We start from the raw sequence: 26,322 nt of genomic DNA, 5'->3' as shown, positions 1-26,322 counted from the left end.
GGGTACCCCCTTCAAATATAAGGATTTAATGAAAAAGTTTTTGTAAGAGTGAGGAACTGGAACAGGTTGCCCCAAGTTGTAGTGGATGCCCTGTTCTTGGAGACACTCAAGGTCAGGCTGGACCAGGCTCTGAGCACCTGATTGAGCTGTAGATGTCCGTGTTTATTGCAGAGGAGTTGGACAAGATGACCTTTGCAAGTCCCTTCCAACTCAATTGATTCTGTGATTCAAAGGTGAAATGCGTTAAATGAGAAATGCTTACTATATAAGGGAGAGGAAACAGGAAATGCAGAGCAGGAGGGAAGCAGGACCTCGCTTTCTTTCCACTCCATCTGTTCAATCACAAAAGCTCACTCAGACTCCTGAGGTCTAACGTTTATTTTCAAATCAGTTTAATCCAAGCTAAATGCTGTCTTGTTGTTGATCATCGAGATATGAGTACAAAGTAGCTAAGAGACAGGAAACAGCTGAGGATCTCCAGGTTAATACATATACAATGGAGTACATAACTTAGTGGATATCTGAACAAGTGCAGATAATCAAACTGTGGTGAGGCCAGGTATTGAAGACTTGCTTGAAATTCTTAAGATAAAACCAATCGATTATGACCAGTAGATCTTGTCACTTTATCAGCCAGCTGCCAGACTGTATTGATGTACTCCTAGAAGTATGTGAAGTAGGCGAGCAGAGCTGCAATTATTTTAAGAGTTTTCATCTAGAGACTGGTTCTTTCATGCAGAAATTTCATGAATGGACTTCCGGAGAGAAGGTCAGAATGTTTTCACTCATAAAAAGAAGAGCAGGAAATGCAAAGATCTCTAAATGATAGTAATACTAAAAACAGACGTTTTTACCCCCCAAAAAAGTTGTTCCAAGTTGACATGCTCAGTACGTCTTATTCACGGCACACTGACAGTATCGAGTAGAACACTTCAAGAAACTAAGTAGGAAATTTTAACGGAGGGGTTGTGTGGAATGCAAACTGTACTAAAACCATAGCAGGCCATCTGTCACCTAATGGAATGAGTGTGATCCAAAGAATAAATGAAGTGAACATGTACCTGGTTATCAGCAGTACGTGATTGTGCAGAAAGCCAAAGAATTGATGCAGTGTTTAACATTTACCAAGAAACGTCAATAAAAGCTGCTGAGAGATTCCACAGAGAATCCAAGACAAATATTCATTCAAAAAACACAGCTGCAAGTCACAAGAACGCTATTGTACAGCCCCATCAACAATCCTTACCAAATAGTTGTTTAAAGAATGGGAAAAAAGATTACAGTGATCAGCCTTATGAAAAAGTTATCTGTAGCACTTGTAAACTGTTCTGTTTCAAGAGAACCAAAGATTATAGTTCTGAAATGATCCCATTAGGACACCCATAGATGTGTTGTTTTGTATGCACAATCAATGAATAAAAGTCAGTCAGAATCACTGCTGTATTGTGCCTGTAATTCTTGCAGATGTTTTGGTAAGTTGGAAAGCAGACATGAGCAAAATTCACTAACATTAATAAAAGAATATGGTTTTCTGAAATTGATGCATAAGTTGGTTCTACAGCTTTTCATGCTGCATTATAAATAGTGCATTTACTGGCCTTGAGAAAACGAGAACCTTAAAACTTAGGTGATCCAAGCATAGTTATTAACAAAACTTTTCTATGTTTGAATTTGAGTATCGTCTGTTACTTCACTGCAAGTGCAACAGCTGAGATCAGTGGTCCTTTCAGTGATGCTTTTATCAGCACTATTGAGGGGAAAAGAAAAAAAAAAAAGGTGACTACACCCTATTCCATCATGCTAAAAGCATCTCTTCTGGTATGCACTGCCAGCAGATTATGAGGCAGAAATCAGGAGCCCATTTCTGGAATATTTATCAACTGCAGTATGTCTGTCATGTCTTGCTTGGACTACTGATGCCAAAAAGAATGTAGATACTTAATGGGTGACCAACTTCAGAGTATCAAAAACTTTGCATATGTTACTTCTTACCAAATGATTGATGTGTGTGAATTACTAGCAGGCACAGGTATACACACGTATGTAAGCAGCACATCTGAACTCTGTATTTGTGTTAAGAATTTCTTCATAGCTACCAACTCTAAATAAATGTGATAATGCATTGTGATATGTATTACAAAACATAAGGGTGTTGGAAAAGCATGTAGGTGTTTACTCGGCTAGAATACATTGTGGTTTTGTGCTGTTGTTTCTCCCTAAGAGAATAAGTATGTGAAAAAAAAATATGTTTTCATAGCTTTGGGGGTTTATTAATTAAAAATAAATGGATATCTAAAGAAAGAAAAAACATTTATGTAAAAGAAGAGTTTGCTTTGCAGTTGGATCTGAGTGACAGTGAGATCTGTTGTGTCTCAGAATGAGATCATTTTGGTGTTTGCAGTCAGCTCCCTGAAAGTTAGCTCCTAAACAGACTAGCTTACCTCCATAGTTGAGACTGCTGTTCTTGACGAAAACAGTTCTTATCTTGAAGTCTTAGCTACCCCCTAAACTATGTTCTCTGAAGGCAAGTCTGATATTAAGAACTTAATTTAAATTCTGTGGAATGCTGGAAAGACTGGTTTGATAAGCCTGCAAATAGCTGTGTTTGTAAAATGTGCTGCAGCATAATGTGCTTCTCAAAATTCTCTAGATATGGAAGACCATTTATCCATACATATGGTACTGCTGAAATCCAAGGGAGGAATGACAGAGTTGTGAATAAGCAAAGTCTGATCATTGTTCAGTAGCAATAACTGAGTTGCTTACAAAACTGGTATTTCTAGACAGTGATGCTTATCATTGCTGTAGTGTGAGAAGTTAGTGCCATCAGGAAGGCCAAGAATGTGCCTAAATTGCAGTTTGCAGTAGCCACTCATGTTTGTAACTAAAGCATCAAAATATTCAGTATGTAAATATTGTTTCATTCAGCTGGTTTTTATTGAGCAAGTCTTCTTGGTGATCGTGTTGTGATTGTACATGTTTATTGATAGGTTTTGCATGTCAGCCAAGCAACTTGCAGTTGGCGGGAACAACAGTTAGTTAACAGTTAGTCAGCCATGCAAATTAAAAAGAAACCTGGCTGCCATTGTGTGATTTAAATCTCCTTTAAGCAGAACAGGAAATCTGAGAAAGGTGTCCTTGGAAAGAACAGACTGTAACAGCAATGGAAAGGGAAGCATTACAAGCAGGACAAGGGTAATGGTTTTAAGTTGAAGGAGGACAGAGTTAGGTTGGATGTCAGGGGGAAGTTCTTTACCCAGAGAGTGGTGAGGTGCTGGAACAGCTGCCCAGAGAGGGTGTGGATGCCCTGTCCCTGGAGGTGTTCAAGGCCAGGTTGGATGGGGCCCTGGGCAGCCTGCTATAGTATTAGATATGGAGATTGGTGGCCCTGCCTGTGATGGGGGGGTTGGAGCCTGATGATCCTTGAGGTCCCTTCCAACCCAAGCCATTCTATGATTCTACGATTTGATAATTACCAGCCTAAAACAAATTTATTCTAGGTTCCCCAGTCTCTCCAGGCCATTTACCTAATTGATTATGAGATCTTTTTAATAGCAACTCCATGGTTCTTCTGTCTCAGTTTTGCATAATAGTGCACATTTTCAAATAAGGCTTGCTTGTTAGAGGATGGGTTGTCTGTCCTGACTACTCAACTGCTTACTGCCTAGGTTTAGTACTTTGGCAAAAGCAAAATTGTTGTTCTTCTGTTTGCTGGCACTCAAACTTCATTTCTGAAAAAGACTGAGGAGAGGATTAATCTAGAAATCCACAAGCTAAGAACATCTTAATGGAGCTGTTTTCTTGGTGCTTTGGTGTATTTCTCAAAGAGGATCTGAAAGCTTGTTAGCATGTTCTGCATTCTTTTATCATCTTTTTCACAAGACAGTGTTTTCTCAAAATAAACATGCTGCAAAGATCCTAACTGAAAGAACAGCTATGTGCTTTCTCTCAATTTCTGAAAGATTCTTCATCAGTGTCACCACTGCTATTTCAGTTCCATAGCCTGAATGACTGGCTTCAAATTGTTTCAATTGAAAGACTGAAATCTTAGATAGATGATATTCTAATGGAACTTTTTATGGGCCCACTGAAGCAAAAGTGCTTTGGATGCTGTATAGCACAGGCTGTTCATTCAATACTAGTTGAATCATTTCATGTTTATAGAAAGGAGAGCTCATTTCTCTGGATTATGTGCTGACTTCATTATGGTCATAATTATGGTCATGCTCACGACTTTCATTACTTTCATTTGCAAGGCAAGGTCGTAAGTTAAATTCACAAGTCTTGGACATCCACTGTGTCCAGAACTTACTCATATCTGGGACCTGGCAGATTGGTGAGTAGGACTGTGTAACTATTTAGACAAAATTTCCCAATACTATTTTTACATCAAAGTGTAATTATAGTTTTTATGGTAGGGATTTTGTGATCTACAAGGCAACGTGAAGAGGGATTGGCTGAAGAGAATGGAGATTTCTTGCTATGACATGTATTCTCATTATTCTCATTAACGTATGTACCTTACAATTTTAGCACATATACATTTTAGATCATACAAAATTATCAGCACTGAAGCTTTCAGCACTGTAAATGTTTGTGTAACTGGAAGTCTGACTTGCTCCATGTGTAGTGAAACTTGTTCAGTTTCTCTCTTACTCTCTTTCTCCTATTGTAAGTGATGCGATTATTGAAGAAAGTACAAGTTTGGAAGCTACCTAAGTAGATGAGGCTCTTGGGTTCCTGCTTTTCTTGTTCACCTGAAACTACCATCCTTATTCAGATCATACATTATATTCTTAGCTAAGATATACTTATCAGTAATCATTAATCAAGTATGCACAGTAATGTGATATTCCTTGTCTTTTACCTCCATCTTTCTGTGACATGGTGTGACATAGTGACATGATTTATGTCATTTGCCAATATTTGTTCAGTAGGTTGAGTTAAATGCCATCTGAAGTATATTTGCTCATTGTTATTTTCGTAGGTAGGTTTATCATACTAAAATCAAACACGGGATAGATACATGCTAGATTTTAATGTATTTCTGTTACCACTGATGGCAAAGCCATAGAATCACTTATTAAAGACATGGCAGAATATAAAGAATGGCAGTCTGACATAGGCAAGTACTTCAGTTTTCAATAATAACATTCTGATTTGATGATGTGACATAGATAAGGTCATTTCAGAGATACAGTGCATGCAGGATTTTTTTTTTTTATATCAGCTAATTAAAACTTTACTGTGATGTCTAAGTACGTTCAGAGTCTCCATATGAAACTGAATCTGAGAGATGGACTTAGAAGACAAAATCAGTCATGCACCGTATCATAAAGGAAAGCCATATGGATTTATAAGCTTGAACTTCCCTTCTTATATTTGTGGCTCCGTAGTAGTTTAGAGATTAATATATATATATATATATATATTAATAAGAAACCTACATATTTCCTGAGTCAGATATTGGTGGTGGTGAATTGTTGAAATAGTTAATTTGTTAAAAAAAATCAAATATTTTAAATTATCAAAATAAAATATCTGTTGTAAATAATGAATTCACTATGAAGATTAACATTTTTTAAAACAGACTTTTGGAAGGTTGTAACTGCTGTGCCATGTATGTAAGTACATACGGTTTCTTCAGTATGACTTGACTTCTATAGAGAATATTTATATTTGCTCTATTAGCCCCATCTGGTGAATTCTAACTGCACTGCAAACCCGACAGACTTCATGCTGAACTCCCACGTTCCAGCTCTTAGGTAAGTGGTGGGACATACAAGGAGACCCATATTCCTTTCTCTCTTTGTCACAGCAGCAATAGTGCGAGCACCAAGAAGGAATCCTCATTAGTATAGCATTAACATAGTTTCTAAGCTTTACTTCTGTTTAATGGATTCATCTTGCAAGTGCTACTATCTTAATTTGCATTCACAAATATGAACAGTCCTACGATGCACTTTAGCCATTCACAAACAGATGCATCCTTCTTTTCTTTTCTTCGAGTGCTCTTCGAGCTGAGATGATGGGTGACAAAGCAGAGTCTGTTCATCTATCTCCACTGCTGCAGCAGAAGGTTTAGTTTTAAGTATATTTCTTGGACACAGTTGTGATCCACTTTGTGTAACTGAGAAGGAATGACAGCCATCAGTGGGTTCCTTTCAGAGGAGCTGCTGTGGTCCTGGGCAGCCTGGTCTCAGTGATCCTCCCTGAGCAGGGAGGTGGGATGAGATGACCTCCAACACAGTTCTTTCCATCCTTAACTATCCTGTGATTCTGTAAGGTTAGCTTTTACAGAACTACATATATTTATGCAAGACTGATGTAAGTCAACGTTATTTTTAGTATGTAGCCTTTTACATACCTGCTGTAGGCATAAAAGTTGTTTTGAAGTGCAGAATCAGGATGTTTGTTTCTAGATAACAAATGAGGAGGCTGCTTGCTTCTAACACATGGGTTAGAAAACCCAGTCAGCCTTTGATATACAGTGTATCAGATAAATGCATGCTAAGTACTTGTCCAACTGGAAGTCTGACTTGCTCCATGCTTAGTAAGTCTTATTCAGTTTCTCTTTACACTCCCTCTCCCACTGCATGTCTCAAGCAAGTGATGGACTTATTTAAAAGTGTGACTTGAAGGTTATTTGCATAGAGTAGACTGCAGAAAAATGAGTGATAACAGTCAATCTTTTACTGCCAGACCTGGCTGATGAAGATCAGTTGCTCTGCTAAGGCAAGTTGAAATGTGACTACAGTAGGTTTCTTTCCATTAATTCCCTTGGAAAATTCAAACATAATCTTATCATAATATTCTAAATCATTCCAGATAGCCTAAACCGTAACGTGTTCCATTTCTTGTCTTCTCACAGCTGTGGCTGGAGAGAACTGTGGACAAAATAGCACTCGCTACTGGTGAGATGTAAGTCTCTCACAAACTTTGTTCAAAAAAGGTGAATAAAGGAGACTTTAAATATACCTTAAATTGGAACATTAAATATAAACACATCCTAAAGGGGAAATCTACACATTTAGACACTTTCAGAGGTAGTTATCTTTAAACAGGAGGGATTTCACTGTGTGGCGTATCCCTTCAGGAAAATGTTTCCTTGCAGTCTTATTCTAACTTGAGTGGAATATTCATTATAGCAGCTAGGCCAGTACTTCTTATTCTCCCCCAAAATCTCACATGTTCATTAAGTTCAATTACATCAGAGCATTCCAATACAGGTAATGTTTCTGCTAAAGGAGACTGAGAAGAATCTCCAGTGTCTGTTTTTCTGTAGTAACTGTAAAATTTAAACTCTGTAATGTCCCAAAATGGAAATGGAAATTAATTAGTGGTAATAAGCCAAATCACATGATTACTTTTCTTGCTTTATGACATAACCTGACTACATAAAAAAGCTTGCTAAATTCCTCCTGATTAAACAATTATTCATTTTATGCTGCCTTTACCTTAAGCAAGAAATTAGAAATCAGAGAAGTCCAAAATATAAAGTATGAATAATACATCTGTAACAACAATTATGCTCTTCTTTCACTCTCAAAACATACATCCAAAATTATTTGTATTTTTCCAGTCAGTTTAAGAAGTTGTACGCCACAGTCAAGTTTGTATGTATATACACACAGTGAGTTTTCAGTCCTGTTTACCCTATTAGCACTGAACCTGCACAAACTCAAGATCAGCCAGTGGACGAAAAGAGAAAGACTTTTGCCTTCCAGTAGATGCTCATCAACACTTTCTACTTCAAAAAGGAAGCTTTTTGGGGGAGCCATTTTGCAATGTATTGGATGTACTTAATTGAGATATTATTGTGACTCAGCTGGTAAAATACAGCTGAATTCCTATGCATAGCCTGAGAAAGCTCAAACCTGATTTTGTTGTGGTTTCTGAACCAAATCAGACTGGTGGCCCTTATTGATCTAGACCAGCTGGGTCCTGGGCATGCCCAACTCAGTGAGCACAACTGTATTCTCACCATCACGTAGTCAGGCACAGGACAATTCAAGCCCGCTCCATCACTGCTGTGAATGCTGGCACTAAAGCTTTCGTAGAAACATTTATTGTGCTGATAGCTCCGGGACTGCTCTGTTTGAGCTTTGATTCTTCTCTGCCTTCCTGACTACAAATGTGCTGGGGTCACAAAGCAAAACGATAGGCAGCAGTATATCACCTTCAGTGCAAGGCTCTCTTGCTGTCATTGTTAATAATGATAAACGATTGTGAACTGAATTCATTGTTCTCCATCTCGTAGCTCATTAATGTCAAGTTTGTTGCAAAACAGCAGCGGGAGCACAGGTGCACAACAGAACAGCAGTTCTAACTTTAGCAGCAAATTTTGCTGGGTAACAACCACTGACTGAAATTCGCATAGCAAAAGAATAAAGATAGAATCACACATTACAACACTGCTGCATTTCAGTTTTACTAAGTCTACCATCTGAAGAAAAAGGTCAAGCTTAATGAACTTCTCCCATATCACATCATTTTTGTTGTGCGCATGTTGCTGTATGCTGCTGCACTTCATCAGGATTCTGAAAATTGAGGGAAAGTGAAATGCTGTACTATCTGCAGTTGTTACGTTTATTGCATCACAGAATAGGTATACAGCATCAGTTCATCATCCTCAGGGATATTCTCATAGATTTCATAGCAAGAGAATCTTGATCCTTAATTTCAGAAAGAATTTACTGTTTGGCCACCTGTGCCTACTAGAACTTTCAGGTTTCATTCAGGGGTTACCTCTCTGCTGCATAACAGAGATTATCTTAAATCCTAAAGAAGACCAAAGACAACATTTGGAAGAAAGGCAAATCAAAAGAATTGTGAAGGAGCATTCTCAATTCATCAGCTATCCAATTACACTCTCTGTAAGTGTCTTGTTTGAGATGCTAATAGTACACACTTGGAAACACTAGCTGAATACCTAATGTCCTTGCAGCATTCCCAGATGCTATTAGTAGAGCAGTAACTAAGCTGTCTTTGTACTGTTAGCATTAATGTTTACAAGAAAGATTCTATATTTTGTGTGTGATAATTTCTGGATTTTTCTTCCTAATGATCACTTTAAGACAATTATCTACATATTTATACTTTTTACCAGTCTATCTATCTTCTCACTTCACAACTTAGAGGATATCTTATAAAACTAACATTAATGCTGGTGAGTATAGTCAGACACAGCTGGTACTTTTGTTAAAACCTGGACTATTTGACCATGAAAATACAGATTAGTAGCTGAACATCCTAATTATGTGGGTAAAGTAATAAACTTTGAATATATATTTTATACTGATATACCATAGAGCTGTACATTTATGGCCAAAGAAGTCTGGCTGACACTGACCATTGTAGTAATTACGTCTTTTAAACAGCAAGTTTATAGTTTTAGCTCCAAAACTTACAAAAGAGGAGCAGAAAGCAATTTAGAAAAACATTCTGAATACCAGGTGAGTCAGTATTATTTTTCATGAATGAACTCCATGAAAATGCAAAGTGGGGTTGGAAATGCTTCTCATATGACCTGTAATGACCCATAGTCCTAAAAAAGCATTGACATGCAGGGAAGTCAGTGAAGATGGAAATAACATGCAAATTAAAGAACAGAACAGGGATGTGAATGCAGAGGTTCCTAGTGAAAATAACAGACCACTGTAATACTCCATCTTAGACAAGTAAGGAGAATGGAGCCAAATCATTCTGGTTATATTTGGCATAAACTCAAAACTGCATTTCTATCAGACAAAGAAAGTTGAAAAAGTTCCACAGAACTATGGGTAAGGGACAGATACCTCATTTTGACCAAATGATCTGAGGAAATATAATTTTAGGTAACTCATTAGAAAGAACAGCTATGCCCTGGAAAAGAAAAAAGATGAAAAATCCCTTCTACTATCCCAATCCTTTACTACTTCTTCTTGCAACTCACATTTGTAGATTTACTCTAAAAGAAAAGCAAGGCACAGAATATGCATTTGATCATCAATGTTTTATATTTTTATTTTATAATAAAGAACTGTTCTGGTTAAAGTGAACTTGCCATTTTTATTTTGAATACTAGACAAATTTTTAAAGTAACTTAAATTTAACAAAGCAAACTTACTTTCACTATTCCAGACATATCTAATCCAGATAATGTGGAGATATAGCTTACCTGGCCATTCAGAATCTGAAATGACTTTTTTTTAGTAGTCTCTGGGATAGAAAAAAGAGTCAGAACTATCTACTGACAAGTACCAACCAGCACTGCTCTGATTTACAAATAACCTGGTGACTTCTAATAATTCTAGTCTGCCCTACTTTTATAATGTAAGGCACTGTAGAGCAGCTGCATTATACTGACATTCACATTAACTGGCTAAGAATACCCTCAGCTCATCTGACAGCAAAGCAGGATTTCAGTATAAATGGCAAAGTTACTGCAGGAGATTTGCCTCACTGTGGCATGAAACATCACTTTGAAAGAGATGAAAATTGACTTTCCCTGTAATTCACCATGCCTGTTTCCTGTAGCATAGCCTACAGATAAATGTATATGTGATTAATCAAGTACTCATACAGTTCTTGACAAAATTTCTCAAAGTTCCTATTCATAGTCAGCTTTAATCAAGATTATCTTACTGCTGCTTTTTTGTTTTTTCATTTTTGGAGAGAAATCTGACATTCAGGGCTGTCCTGTTTCACTCTTTCCCCCTAAGAAAGGCATCTTTTGATCTGACAGAAGAAAAATAACATTAAGCAGCACATAAACACAGTGTTCATCACAGGCAGATGTGAAGACTTAACCCATTATTACCTGAAGTAGTCCATAATTTTAGAATCTTTTTTCTTTAAAAGTATTTGCAGTAAAATGGAAGTTCCAAGTCTGAAATGTGAAAAAACAGAACTATCAACCAAGTGCTACAAACTCCTCCCAGATCCTGTCACAAATTTAAATCAGTTTTTCTTAAAAGTATAGAATGATTCTAAAGATGATATCCCAAGTCTGAAAGACTAAGAAGAATCAATTTTACGGACTTCTGTTGTAAATGCTAACAATGTCCCTTGTGGAACTGAGCTTGCACATTTTTAAAATTTCTGTCATTTCTCAAAGCTTTGTAGAAACTTGCATCTAAACGATAACATGTGCTGTCACACTGAATCCAGCTTTTATAATCTGAATATGCACAGGGAAAAAGTATCGGGTTATTTCCACACTTCTTGATAAGGCTCTGCTATTTTTCTAGAGGTGTGACTTTCCCACCACAACTTTTTAGTATCTTCATGGCAAGTCCAGAATTCTGTCCGAAGCTTCTCAGCCAAACCACCTGCTCTCTGGAAGAGGTTTTTTTCCTCCAAGTTTTTTCTCCCGAGTTAGGATCTATTGCAACTTTGGCCCATAAATGGGAAAAATAAAAATAAAAATCTTAACTGTAGCTATATTAAAGCTACAGCTGTGACCATACCTCTTGTTACAAAGCTAACATTCCTGCTCCTGATTGCATATTGCTTTAAAGGTGCTCCGATGGTTATGGCATTCTATTGTCATTCTCTACACCATGTAAATGTATGTACTGCTTTTTTTTGTCTCACACTGGACAAGACAACACACATTTTAGAGAACAGGTACTGCAGTCCTCTTACATTGCTCTTAAAGAGCAGAAACAGATAGTGGAAAGAAGCACTTGTAACCCTGTGGAAGAGTGTCCTTTGTGTTTTCATAGATGTAACTCTAGGTTTGTTGTATGTGTATGTGTTGTATGTGTAGTTACAGCTAGAAAGTGCATCATTATGCACCAGTTCTGGGAAAGTGTAAATCACAATATGGATATGTGGTGTAAAACTCCAACACATTATTTCTTTTTCCAGTCACAACGGAATGCAAAGACAAACCTAAAATATTAAATTATACTGATTAAAGTCTATTTATTTTGTAAGAAACAGCATATGAAGTGGTTTATGTTAAGATTAGACAGTAGTGCTGAGGCCTTTCCACATTCCATGCTCATTCTCTCAGCCCTTCTATGCAGCTGAGCTTTTGTAAGTTACGTTTGGCACGTATTAGCACTGGAAATGTTGACTCTTGTTACAACCAATGTATTCTTGAACAGTACAAGTTCCTTCAGAATTCCTTCTGAGAGCAACAACTGGCTGTTATCACACTCTTACCACGTACTTTAAAAACCATACACTTTTACAAGAATGACGCCCGTTTCCATACATGTTGCCCTTGTTCCATACAATTATTGCTGCCATCTACAGTTCAGAAGCACGACAACATTTTAGGAAGCTATTTTCTTGTCTGCCTTTTAAGAACCCTTCCACTACAAAAAATATGAAGGTGATGATTGATACTATTTCTGCTACAAATCACTTCTTTTGTGACCTAACGATCAGCTCCCAGTAAGGCATGAGAAAGTAGGAAAGAAGACAGCCTGACAAACAGTTTTAAGAAAGCACGGTGTTTTGCTCAGCCGGCAATCCCTAGCCAGCTTTGCATCTCATTATGATAACGCAGGTTTCACATGCGTAATTCCATGCGTTAAAGAAATCCAGACACACATTTCCACATCTTTCTACTTATGTCAGTTTTCTGAAAACTACTGTATGGGTGATTTCGATGCTGCAGTTTTGTTTTCTATTAGGAAAAACCCTGAAGCACTGAGATAACATGACGAATCTGTCTCAGAACTCAGACAGAATTAATTTCAAAAGCACTGAGACTGCAACATCAAGCACTCAAGGATTAGTTAAATGTTGGAATTAAAATCCTCTATGCAGATTTCATTTAATTTCTTTGTGGTTATAAAAATAATATTAAAAAAAAGTCTTATTCAGCAACACCAAAGAAGCCTGTGGGAGAACCAACAATAAAACCCAATTTTCCTGAGTGTTATTTCAATGCTTTTAATATTAAATAACTTCCAGCATGTTTTACTTTGTTCTTTGTTAATTTTTAAGTTCAATAAAACTATATAATTAAATCCTCTAATAAAACGCAGTGTATTTAGGGAACAGGTATGGGGCTTATCCTTAGAAAAGCAGCAAATGCAAGACTGCAGCCTTTGCAGACGGAGCAGCAACGCATCGCAGAACCATAGAACAGCCTAGGTTGGAAGGGAGCTTAAAGCCCACCCATTTCCAGCCCTTGCCATGGGCTGGTTGCCCCCCACCTCAGGCTGCCCAGGGCCTTGGGCACCTCCAGGGATGGGGCACCCACAGCTCTATGGGCAGCAGTGCCAGGGCCTCACTGCCCCCTGAGTAAAGAATTTCTTCTTAACATCTAACCTACCTCTTCCCTCTTTTAGATTAAAGCCATTACCCCTTGTCCTATCACTATGAGACTGTTTAAGAAAGCTGGTCCCCCTCCTGCTTATAAGCTCCCTTCAAGTACCGGAAGGCCACAGTTAAGTCTCCCTGGAGCATTCTCAAACATTACAGCATGTGTTGTTGGCATGGAACAGTTCTGATTTTAAAAGTTTTTGATTTTAAAATACCTGGTTCTTCAATATTTGGTTCAAATCTGAACCAAATCTGAACTTGCTCAGATTGTGACAAAAAAAAAAAAGGCAATGATTTGCCTGGGATTAGATTGAGTATTGTGGTTGTTGTCTTTTCCTTGTCTTTGCATTTACAGTAATGTTTGAAGCAGGAGATCTCACTGAATAAAAGGCAGGTCCCCCTTGTTATTTATTTTAGTACCATATAATTAAAAAAAATAAGGAAAAACAAAGAAAAATCTGTTCTCATTCCTCAAATGCTGGGTACGTCTGTTTAAAAAAAAAGAGGGGGAGAAGCAAAAGGGAAGAATTATTTTAGTCTAGTTTCCTAAGGCAATGAAACATGCTGTAATGTTGTGGCTGTCCATCAATCCATTCTTAGTAATCTTGACTTATTTAAGCAATTCAATTTAAACTAACAAAGGAATAGAGATCATAGAGATGTTGAAGTCCTAGAAAATGAATAGGCAGGTAGCAGAGATGCATCCCCTTGTAGGCTCTTTTGAAGGAAGGTACAGGAGTGTCCAGCTTCATCCTCGCTGTCTGTCTAGCCTAAGAGCTGGGAGGCAATGGCCGGCTGCTCAGTAAGCACATGTGTGTGGCAGCCACAGACCGTGCTGCTTCTTGTCCAGGCTGTAAATCAAAGGAGAGATGGATTTGGGACAGTGAGAATGGCTGGGGGATGTGGAACAGAACAAACTTGTGTGTGAATGTGCCAAGAACAAAGGACTTGAAAACATCAGGCTTCAGCAATGTCCCCATTACTAGAACTGTTTGTTAACACACAAAAGTATACTACTCTCTTAGTTAAGAAAAGGGAAATATTTTGAACAGATCTTCTCCCCAAATTAACTGAACTGGCAGAAACCAAGTCTGTAACACTTTAGTCAAAATCTGAAGCAATATGAAACTGTGATCATTTAAAATAGAAGAACCACAAGAACAAAATGTCAGTCTTTACCAGCCCTCACTGTGTAACAGAAGAAGAATACAGAACTGTTCAAAATTCCTGAAGAAAATATTAACTTTATACAGGCAGACAGGGACTGGTGTTAAGCAGAGCTTGGAAAACTCCGATGAGTTGTTATGAGATTACTTTTCCTATTGGTTTTGCCAAACAATTTTGGAAAGAAAAAAAAAATCAGTCTGCTTTTGAAAGCTAAATAACACAATAACCAAAGAAAAACAGAATTGTTACTTCAGTCACGTTGACATCAGACCATGTGAAGGCCTGTGATTCCAACCACAAGTAAAACCTTCCACTGGTCTTCATATGCTTAACATGAAGTATATCCCTAGATCTGAACGACTGAATGCATGTTAGTCAAGAGATGAGAAGGTAAAAGACTTAAGAAAAACATGTTTAATATTTTGTTAAAAGTGGCAATCTTAAAATTTTGGATATGTAAATAATTTTAGTAGGACATTACACAAAACAAAAGAACTGGAGAGATGTGCATAGATGGTAATAGTTTAGCAGTTCACTAAAATACCTCAGTTATTTTGATCCAAATACAGGCGAGGAAACATTTCAGTTGATGGAATCCGAAAAGAGTTTCAACCTAAAAGGTATGTCATATAGAATGCATACCAGACCAAGACAATTTTTTATCTAAGAAAAGCATTAAAGATACATTGGGTACAACTGTCACACTTTATTACACAGTGTATAAAAGCCATTAAGCTGCTTTAAGGAAGCAGATGAGTAAAGCAGTTGAAGTATACCTGAAAGCAGTCACTGTGCAATGGAAGGAACATGTAACTCTCTAGAAAGGATTTTGGATTGTATTGTTCTGTAGACTTCGGCGTTCAAGAGAAAGAAAAAGTAACGCATTAACAATAACTGCAAAATCAGAGCTGAGGAGTAAAGCAAAAAAAAAAACAACCAGTGTAAGCACCAAAGAGATGAGGTGGCCTGGGTGGAACCAAAGAACTTTCTAGGCTGGGCATTGGCTGAAATCCAGCTTTAAACTGAGTAAATAGCTTCACTCTCACTGTTTGATTTCTCCTGTGTGCTAACCAGCAGCTAATGTTACACCATCTTGCATTACTGTTGACATTACAATTAATTTTTACTTCTAATTAAGGCCATATTTTGGCCCTCTATTTATGTTGCTGGTATAACATCTCTGCTCAGAAGGGCAAGGTCCTCTAAGTCATTGCACCAGCGCAGATCCTGATGCAGATACTGCAGAAACTGCAGTGAAGCGAGCCCTAATTTTAACTCCTCATCTAGTCTTGAACATAGTTACTTAATAAGATACTTAATGTATCTTCTTGTTTGTCAGAGAAGATAACAAAATGGACTGAAAATTCCGCGAGAGACACAGCTCTCAACAAAATCAAGCCTGTAGGCCCCATTTCAATCAGATGTTTGTTTAGGTCGAACTGCAGGATAAAGGATGCAAAAAAATCAGACTCAAAGCTTAAGGACCTTCAGTTAGATGCATTCATAGAGCTAAGCATCATAATGTCTAATTCACAGGGTGTGCTACCCAGCATAATTTAGGATGCTTAACTGGAATAAGAGCAGGTTATGCATACAGAAATTAGATTCTCAAGCCAGTCAGATGCTGACCTAGATAGATGTTTGGAGTATGCCCAAGAGACAACAGAAATGCAAAAAAAAAACAACAAAAGAACAAAAAACCAACTGGGCCTGGGATGAATTTTGCTACAGAAACAGCATCCTTTTTATTCCTCACATAAATAAATGGCTGTGCTTTACAGAAATGAGATTCTCCTTGCAGAGATGCTTCCATCTCTGAACAGCTTTAACATGTACATTCACTTGGTATTTATATCCCCAGGAGTGGATCAGCTCCAAGAGGAAAGTTTCAGAAGGCAGCTTGGAAGACACTCGATGCAGATTCTTTTCCTGAGACACAAAGGCCTGCATTTGGTGCCTCGCTCCCAATCAGGTTGTTCGGGATATAAAAATAGCCCCCTTGCTAGATGTGCTCATCTCGCTGTAAGGAGACAGACACCAGAGACTTCACGCATAGTGCATAAATGGAGAAAGGCCTGCCATCTGAATGCCACATCTTCCCACTGACAAGCAGCAATGACCGCGCACAGCCTGGGAACCTCAGTGGGTTTCAGGCTTTGGATCTAACAAAAGCAACAGCACTGCCTATCATCTGCTGTTACAGCTCAAACCCTGAGGTAACCACATCGCTATGTAGGCCTTCTGAGCTTCTCAGAACTGATCCCTCAGCTCTTTTAATCCCACAGAGGTCTACGTACTGAGAGGCACAGCCTCGCTCAGCCTTCAGACCAATATCTGCTTTGTGAGGAGCTGCTCTGCTTTCTCCATTAGGCGAAACGCTTCACACAGCACCACCGTGCTGTGAATCACGCAGCCGGCCCAGCAGCCCCAGCCCGCCTGAGGGGAACCGCAGCCACCTGCACAGCCGGCTGAGCGGGAGCCGCCCGGCGCACACAGAGTTCCGAGACAAGACGGGCGGCTCCCAGCCCGCACCCCACTCCTGGGCTCTTCTGAAGGCGGTGGGGGGTCGGGGAAAGGTAAGCGCAGCGCCTTCTAAGCCCTTCTAGAGCCCGCGCCGGAGCAGCGCGCAGCGCGGCCCCTTCTAGGACATTCCATGAGGAGCGGAGCTGCGATGACGTCACCACCGCTTGCACAACCGCCCCGAGGCCGACCCCACCCCCCTCAGCGGCCACCTCCGCACGCGCACGCGCCCGATTAGCCCCTCCCCGGCCGTAGGGCCGAACCGCCGCTTGAGCGAATAGGGAGCGCGCGCACCGCCTCACCCCTCGCTCCGCACGCGCGGAGCCCGCCCTCACCCCGATGGCTGAAGTAACGGCGAACGCCCGCGCTAACCCCGCGCTCTGACGGCGTCCTTTCGCGGCCCCTTGCTATTGGCTGAGCGAGGCTCTGCCCCGCCCCGTAGCGGCGCTCTGCCCCGCCCCCCCGCCCCCTCCCCCGTGCCTGTCAGTGAAGGTTCCCGATGGTTCTGGAAGGAGGCGGCGCCGGCTGTATATAAGGCGGGCGGGCGGCCGGGGGCGCGCACTAGTGGAGGCGCAGAGCTGAGGGTAGAGAGCGTTTGCTGATTCTGTGAGGTGACCGACAGCCCATCCCTGCTGCTGAGGTGAGCGGCGGCGGAGCTGCAGCTGGGCTGCAGGGGGGGCAGCAATGACAGGGCGCTTTCGTGCGGCGTTCTGGCGGCGTCTGTGTGGCGGCGGTACTGCGGGCTGGGGGGGGGGGGGGGGGGGGCGCCGCGTGGTGCGAGACGCTTTTTCGACTTGTCGTTAAAACGTGTGGTAGAGGGAGTCGGGAATGTACAATGGAGGTGGAGCGGGGAGGTGGGGTGTGCTGCGACCCCTGTGATACTTTATTGCTACCGACGGGGCTGTGAGGCGAGTTAGGGCATGGCGGGCAGCGCCTGGCGGGCATTTCGGCCACTGCTGGAGGAAGCGTTTCCCTAAGGGCTCTCCGTGCAGATAACGCTTTCTCTCACCGGGGCGAGAGCTGAGGGCGCCGGGAAGGCGGTCCAACCCAGCCGTATAGGCAGGGCGCTGCGCGGGGTGCTGGAGCCGCGGATGGCGGCATTGAAGGGCGGGCGGGCGGGCGGGGTGCGCGCTGCGCCCCGCTGCCGGCGGTGGGTGGAGGCGGGGGGGCGGCGGGAAGGCTCTGGCAGTTTCTAGAACCTCCGCTACTTCCGGCGGGAGCCTGCAGGGGGCGCTCAGGGCCGGCTGTGCCGCCAGGCGCCGCGTCCCGTATGGAGGCGGCTGCGCCCGTAGCGTTCATCGGCGCTCGCTTCGCTGCTGGTGTAGGGCGGGATTGCCGTGCTGTGGTTGTTTTCTGTTCGTTGTACGCCACTTAAAACGGGGCTGAGGTTGGGGTTTTTTTTTGGTTGGAGTTGTGTTTGACCTTCCTGCGAGAAAGCATCTCTGTTCAACCGGGTAATGTGTTCATTTGGGCTGAATGTGTTCAGTATGTGCTGAGTGCTGCGAGTCCTGCGAGCCAGTGGTCGTAGTTCATTGAGCAGAACGGCAGCTCGGGTGAAGGAGAGCAAGTACAAGTCGTAATGTGAGATGCCTGTAGAATAGCGCAGTTCGCATCCCGAATATCCGGCCAGGTTTTCAGTTCCATTTTTACTCCCTGTAATCTACTGTAAAATGGTAAAACTGCAAGCTGAAGCGTACGTTAAAAGCATGTGGTTAAAGCCCCATTTAGTTTTGCATTTTTTCAGAACTCTCGGGTTCTTTCTCTGAGTTCCTTACTGCTACAGTAATTAAAACTCCATAGCTAATGATTTGAATTCAAAGTACCTTTAAGTGTGTATGTGCAGCAAGCTAGAGTTGTTAAGCATTGAATTTCACCTTTATTTCTTCACAGATGCCGGAAGCTGTGCAAACACAGGACCAACCAATGGAGGAGGAAGTGGAGACTTTTGCCTTCCAGGCTGAGATTGCTCAGTTGATGTCTCTGATCATCAACACTTTTTACTCTAATAAGGAAATCTTCTTGAGGGAACTGATATCCAATTCATCAGATGTAAGTATTTGGGCTCTTGGACTGGTTTATGTTTATAGAACTGCCAAGATTTTTAGATAGGGGATGCTAAAGCTTGCCTTTTCTTTGATAGGCTCTGGACAAGATCAGATATGAGAGCTTGACTGACCCAAGCAAGCTAGATTCTGGAAAAGACCTGAAAATTAACTTGATTCCAAACAAGCATGATCGTACTCTGACCATTGTGGATACTGGCATAGGGATGACCAAAGCTGACCTTGTCAACAATCTTGGTACTATTGCCAAGTCTGGTACCAAGGCTTTCATGGAAGCACTGCAGGCAGGGGCTGATATATCCATGATTGGTCAGTTTGGTGTTGGCTTCTACTCTGCCTACCTCGTTGCGGAGAAAGTGACGGTGATCACCAAGCACAATGATGATGAGCAGTATGCTTGGGAATCATCAGCTGGAGGATCTTTCACTGTCAGACTCGATAATGGTGAGTGTTTTTGCTCAGGTCAGTTCTTGAAAGGTTATTAGCAAATGATTCAGATGCCTGCTTACTCTGTGGAAGAAAACAGTTATATCAAGTCAGATTTATTTTGAGTAATTGTTAACATGTGCTAGGGGAATGTCTGGAGTAAACAGTGTGTGGTAATGAGGGCTATTCTAAAATTACACATGGAAATGCTTGTGTAGGTTTGGAAGATGTCAGATGAAGAGAGTAATTATTGAAACATCAGGAATATGTGCAAAATGCTGAGTGCAGTAAGATTGTGTCATCTGTAAGCTTGCTTTAGTATAGTGTCTTATTTTGCTGGGGATAAAGAAATCCTTGGTAGAGGAGTATGGTGTTTAAATCAAATATTTGTGGGGTTTATCACAGCTTGGTTTGCTTCTGTGTATTACCTGTACATTTCATTCCAGGTGAGCCTTTGGGCCGTGGAACTAAAGTTATCCTGCACCTCAAAGAAGACCAAACTGAATATCTGGAAGAACGGCGGATCAAGGAAATCGTGAAGAAGCATTCTCAGTTCATTGGCTACCCTATTAGGCTCTTTGTATGTACTTTGAAATACTGTATATTAAGGAGCAGGAGTTAGAAAACATGTTTTTTAAATATAAATGGGCAGTCTGTATACCACATTGCTCTGCTGCTGCAGATTCTGCATGGGTGTAGCTCTTCAACTGATGGGATGCTGTTAATTAATGGACTAATTTTACAAGATGAAGCTAAAACAAAAAAACGGAGCCAAGTCAGTAGCATCACAGTTTCCAAACAGTTCAAAACTTAACTGTGCTTACGTAGATTCTTAGTGGAAAGTAGTTACAATGCATTACAACAGCAGAACTGCCATAGAACCACATGTACTGAAACACTGCCAAGTAATGAAATGCTGTGTTTGAGTCTAGGACAAAAACTGGGCATTGTGCTTGTTTGTAGATTTAATTGCAGTTTGCTTACCTACTTAGGCTGCAGTTCATTACTTGCTTTTAATGTGACAGGTGGCACGTGAAGTCCAAGTGATGTTCTCTTTCATAGGTGGAGAAGGAGCGCGATAAGGAGGTGAGTGATGATGAAGCTGAAGAAAAGGAGGAGGAAAAAGAGGAGAAGGAGGAGAAGACAGAAGATAAACCAGAGATTGAAGATGTTGGCTCTGACGAGGAAGAGGAAAAGAAGGATGGAGATAAGAAGAAGAAAAAGAAGATCAAGGAGAAGTACATTGATGAGGAAGAGCTCAACAAGACCAAGCCTATTTGGACCAGGAATCCAGATGACATCACCAATGAGGAGTATGGCGAGTTCTACAAGAGCCTAACTAATGACTGGGAGGACCATTTGGCTGTCAAAGTACGTTCTTGTTTGTCTTTTTATAAACACTACTTTTTTTTGCCACTAAAGCCAAGCATCTAAATTGTTTTGAGTATTGTAGCAGTTGCTTACTATTAGGAGTGATACTGTTCAGAGTGCTTACATTGTGAGATGCTTGTGCTACAGCTGCTCAGGCAACTTGTAAAGCTTGTGTTCAGCATCTTCAACAAATACATTTGGTTCTGTTTATTGCAAATATAAATGCAAATGTTTTCTTAGTTGGAAAATCCATTTACAAAACTTGAAAGTGGATCTCAAATAGAAACCTAGCTGTTGTTTTGGTTTGTACTTCAGTTTTAAAAATGGGAGCATGGGTTCAGTTAACCTTTCCAGGCCTTCATGGTTTAAGGTGGTGCTGCACAGTTCACAGTTGTTTCACAGCCTGGCAACAGCTGAGTAGAATCCAGATGATGTTTTGGAGAACATGCTCATTTTTCTGACCAATGTCTTGCTTACTGCATTTAATGTTGCTTTTTTTTTTTGTGGAAGGAGGTCAGCATTACTTAGAGACAAATTGCAATTCTATAAAATGGTCTTTTTTTTTTTTTACAGCACTTCTCTGTGGAAGGTCAGCTGGAATTCAGAGCTCTCCTGTTTGTCCCACGACGTGCACCTTTCGATCTGTTTGAAAACAGGAAGAAGAAAAACAACATCAAGCTGTATGTGCGCAGAGTTTTCATCATGGACAACTGTGAGGAGCTGATCCCCGAGTACCTGAGTGAGTGCTGCAGAAGAATATTTCTGAAAATACCTATAGAAACTAGCAGTTTATGTTCAAAAGAGGAAAATGGGATGGAGAAAGGCAGAGTCTTCAGAGTAAAAGTATCTGAGCAGTTGAAGAAAGCACTGCTTGATTTGTATGAAAATTCAGTAGAAGTCTATTTCAAATACAGAGCAGCAAAGCCACTTCGTAGTGATTGTAAATCTTAGTTCTTCAAAACCTACAAAGCTAATTGTGATGTTTTCCTTCCAGACTTCATGAGAGGTGTTGTAGACTCTGAGGATCTACCTCTGAACATTTCTCGTGAAATGCTGCAACAAAGCAAGATCCTTAAAGTGATACGGAAGAACTTGGTGAAGAAGTGTTTGGAACTTTTCACTGAGTTGGCTGAAGACAAGGAGAACTACAAAAAGTTCTATGAGCAGTTCTCCAAGAATATCAAGGTTTGTAGTATTCCTTTATCTTGGTTGTAAACGGTACAGATTTCTGTTAGTACCACATTCTGAGCACCCCACAGCTTAGTATTTATTTAAGGAAGCCTTTCAGTTGTACTTTCTCTTACTTCTATAGCTTGGTATTCATGAAGACTCCCAGAACCGCAAGAAACTCTCAGAGTTACTCAGGTATTACACTTCTGCGTCTGGTGATGAAATGGTTTCTCTGAAGGACTACTGCACTCGCATGAAGGAAAACCAGAAACATGTCTACTACATTACTGGTGAGTTGGCAAGAAATGCTCTGTGAAAAGCAGTTAGGTAAGGTTGTTGGGATAAGATGCTCATTTCTCTTCTACAGTTTTTAAATGAATTCTATAATTGATGTTAAAAAAAAAAAAAAGTCATTGTGAAAAGCTGCAATGCTTTGCTCGTGATTACTTGTCAGTTACGTAGTTGGTTGTGATGGAGAAATTCTGGCATGTATCAGGAGAAGATGAAGTTTGCTGTATTTCTGTCATACTGGCTGATTCCTTTAGTGTTTCTAAAGCAAGTAAATACTGCCATGTAGAATGGGATTGTAGTCAGTAGCTTATGGTGTGTTAATGAGCACAGCTGGGCTGGTTAGAAGTAATGTTTACTAATAGTGCAGACTGCACTTCCAGACTTCGCAAGGTGTCCTAGGATGCTTCCTCCTGTCTAACTTGGGCTAGTTGGAGAATTAACTGCTCCTGGGGAAGTGCAGTGCAGTGTTGGTCTGCATTGTTATAGCTACTCTTAAAGCATTGCCTTAGTTTTGAAATACGTTCATTGTCATTGCTTCCTGGAAGGTAAGGAAGAACACATTTAAAACTGGCTTTTTGACAAAGCTAAGGGTGTACAGTGCATTTGCACAGCTAGTTTATTTTTTCCCCTGTGAGCCCGGAAGGGTTGGAATGCCAAACATCTTTTCAAATGAAAACATTGCTGGGAAGGCTTAAGTCTCACCAGGCTAGCAGGATTGCTACCGTGGTTTGTCATAATCTGTAATCCCTGGTAAGAGCTACTGAGCATCATTGGGTTGCATAGGCTCTTCCAGAATACAGTTGGGTATGTGACAGTGCTGAGGCTCAAACAGAACGTGACATTCATGCTTCCTGCAGGTGAGACAAAAGACCAGGTGGCGAACTCTGCTTTTGTGGAGCGCCTTCGCAAACATGGGCTGGAAGTGATCTACATGATTGAGCCTATTGATGAATACTGTGTGCAGCAGCTGAAGGAATTCGAAGGCAAGACCCTGGTTTCTGTAACGAAAGAGGGCTTAGAGCTTCCAGAAGATGAAGAGGAGAAAAAGAAACAGGAAGAGAAAAAAGCCAAGTTTGAAAACCTTTGCAAAATAATGAAAGATATCCTTGAGAAGAAAGTGGAAAAGGTAATGGTGGTGTTTTGTAACTTGCACTTTGACCAGACGGTGGGGTTCTGCTGCATTAGAAATGTTGAAATGTTAAGCTAAGAACTTAAATTTTATGTACGCTTTCCTAGGTTGTTGTGTCCAATCGCCTGGTAACTTCTCCATGCTGTATTGTAACAAGTACATATGGCTGGACTGCCAATATGGAGAGGATTATGAAAGCACAGGCATTGAGAGACAACTCCACAATGGGATACATGGCAGCAAAGAAGCACCTGGAGATTAATCCTGATCATTCCATCATCGAAACACTGAGGCAGAAGGCAGAGGCTGATAAAAATGACAAGTCTGTGAAGGATCTTGTCATATTGCTGTACGAGACAGCTCTCCTGTCCTCTGGCTTTAGTTTAGAAGATCCCCAGACGCATGCCAACCGCATTTACAGGATGATCAAACTCGGCCTGGGTAAGTTGGAAATCTTTTGTTTCCAGTAAGTTCTGGGTATGTTGATATTTCCATGTCTTCTGAGCACATGGAGCAGTGGGGGGTGGTGTGAAAACCTTCAGGCCGTAGAAAGTTCTGTGGAGGCAAATAAGGGCTTTGAGTTCCAGGATAAGCATTCATGGTCCTCGTGTTTGTTGTGCAGGCATTGATGAAGATGATACTGCTGCAGAGGAGGCCAGTCCTGCAGTTACCGAGGAGATGCCACCTCTTGAAGGAGATGACGACACATCACGTATGGAGGAGGTGGATTAAAACAGTTTACAGGAACTCACGAATGTTTCCTTGGCTAATATGAATAAGTTATATTTTGTATATTATGAATGTTACCTGCCAAAAAAAGAAAACAAAAAAAAACCACAAAAATCTTTGACACTTTTGTCTGCATTCCCTCTTTATATTTATTTTCAAAGATGTTATACCTTTATTTTTGTTACATTGCTTTTTCAGCTGATGGTGAGATACAAATGCCATTGAGGGAGTATTTTCTTTAACTCTGTACAACCCTAGACAGGCAAGTAAGGAGTAGTTATTTTTGTCTGTATTAGCTGGTTTGCAGGTGGCAGGGTTTTTGACTTATTCTTAATTGCCAGAAAAGTAACAAAGACGGTATGACATCTGGGTGGTCAAGTTTTGTTTAGTGTTCTACAGCTCTTCAACTCTGAATATGTCTAACATAGAGTACCTAGTAACTAGGTATCTATGAGAGCTGACACTTGGGGAAGCTTTAACCCTTTTGCTTCTAACAAGGTCTTGATGTTTAAAGTTGTTTTTTATACTGTTCAAGGATTCTGGATTGCACTCTACCATAGAATAGAATCCACTGTAAATCTCTATTGTGACTTATGCAAATCTGCATGTACAGTTCAAACCTAGAACTGTAAGAATAAAAGTGTTAAGAATGAGTTGTTGCTGACTTGTCTGTTAATACTGGGAACAAAAGCTGCTGGTCAGAATGGGTGTTTTGGATTTCGAGTATCAGCTACCCAGAGTTCATTTTGCATGTTTTGTACTGCCACTACAAACTGGTGTCACATGTTGGAACAGTAAAAGTAGAGGCTAAGACTATTTTAATCTCTTCCAAGCAGTGCTTAAAATTAGGTTGAATAGATGTCATTACCAGTACTTGTAAGGCAGAAACAGGCTCCTAAAACTGCAAGCCTTGTTCGTTGTGTTGTACTGGCAGTGAATTTCACATGCAGCATTAGGCTGTCCAATAAATTGTACAGGTTTGGTAATCTCCTGCCTATTTACCTTTTAATAGTCTTAGCATCCCTTGTCAAGTTCAGCTCTGTCTGTGCCTTGAGTTTCCTAATAGACACTTGCAGACAATGTCCCTATATTTTTCCCAGGTAACACAACTCTGCTTCTACTTCCTGTACCCTTCTGCTGTATTCCTCAGTTTAAGCTGCCAGTCCTTGTTCAGCCAGGCTGATTGCTCACCTCCTGTGCTTGATTACTTCTGTTGAGTGGGAGAGCTCTTGCAGTTACAGAAGGGTGTTAAAAAGCTGCCAGCTCTGTTCTCTGCCTACAAGGGCAGTTTGCCAGGGGATCTCATCCAGCAATTCCTTGAGCATCTGGAACTTTGCTCTTGGGAAGTTCAGTGTCCTTACTTTGCTTTTTGCCAGTCAGCATTACTCCAGATGACAAACTTCACCAGGGTGTCGTCGCTGCAGCCCAGGCTGCCTTCAATCTTAACCTCTCTGATGCTTTGCTTTGGTGAGCACCAGGTCCAGTGAGGTTTCACTTCAGGTTGTTCCATCTGATACCTGGACCAGGAAGTTTCCCTCTACAAACTCCAGGAATCTGGATTGTCTGCCACCCACTGTGCTGCTATCCCAGCAGATAACTTGGGTGGTTGAAATCCCCCATCAGGACAAGAGCCTGTGAGCTGTGACACTTGCAGTTGGAGCAAGGCCTTGTGGAGGGACTGCTCTCGATGAGGTGTTCTGTAGCAGACCTGAACTGCTCAATGCTCTTCACTGCACCAGTGCCCTTGGTGAGGAGTTCCTCACTTTTGCTGCTGCTGATGTGTGCTGTGAAAGTGAAGTGTCATTTGTTCCTCATGTTTATGATAGAAACAAACTTTCAAAAGAAAAGAAGTTCTCCACTTAACAGTGGTTGGTTGGTTGTTTGTCCAAAGTTTGTAAAGCTATTTTATTAACAGCTAGATAAATCAGTAATGGTTGGATATCTGCAGCTTGTCATAGGTGAGGCATTTGGCTTCCATGCCTGTATTACTTCCTCACTGCTTAATGTCCAAAATGCTTGAAGTCCCAACTATCTCAGAAGTCTACAGGTAGTTACTGTGTTAGTGAAAGGGAGGCAAGGCAAAGATGAGAAATGCCAAAGCATAAAACAGGCCATGCGTTTCTGCTCTCCTCTGCCTAGCCTGGAAATGAGACAAGACTCGGTGTGACTATTTCTATTTAAGATTCAACC

The 26,322-nt window shown here is 40.8% G+C and overlaps 1 protein-coding gene and 1 long non-coding RNA gene across 2 annotated transcripts; one reads left to right on the top strand and one right to left on the bottom strand.

The window, feature by feature from the left end:
- Window positions 1-16,153: 16,153 nt before the first annotated feature.
- On the bottom strand, window positions 16,154-17,085 carry LOC122157916. Its single transcript, XR_006168067.1, has 2 exons — window positions 16,731-17,085; window positions 16,154-16,453 (listed from the first exon to the last, which is right to left on the bottom strand). It is a non-coding gene; the product is annotated as an uncharacterized LOC122157916 (long non-coding RNA).
- A 403-nt stretch (window positions 17,086-17,488) lies between these two features.
- HSP90AA1 (heat shock protein 90 alpha family class A member 1) lies at window positions 17,489-24,785 on the top strand. The gene is made up of 11 exons (XM_042814234.1): window positions 17,489-17,593; window positions 18,844-19,002; window positions 19,094-19,460; window positions 19,889-20,022; window positions 20,505-20,813; window positions 21,387-21,552; window positions 21,808-21,998; window positions 22,126-22,273; window positions 23,132-23,400; window positions 23,511-23,844; window positions 24,026-24,785. Exons 2-11 carry the CDS (start codon window positions 18,844-18,846, stop codon window positions 24,133-24,135), a joined length of 2,187 nt encoding a protein of 728 aa, XP_042670168.1. The 5' UTR covers window positions 17,489-17,593; the 3' UTR covers window positions 24,136-24,785.
- The last annotated feature ends 1,537 nt before the right edge of the window (window positions 24,786-26,322 follow it).

The sequence above is a fragment of the Centrocercus urophasianus genome, unplaced genomic scaffold, assembly GCF_019232065.1.
Source record: "Centrocercus urophasianus isolate 14NV4802_14NV808 unplaced genomic scaffold, USGS_Curo_1.0 seq_14, whole genome shotgun sequence".
Classification (NCBI taxonomy): domain Eukaryota; kingdom Metazoa; phylum Chordata; class Aves; order Galliformes; family Phasianidae; genus Centrocercus; species Centrocercus urophasianus.
This window is presented reverse-complemented; position numbering and strand designations above follow the sequence as displayed.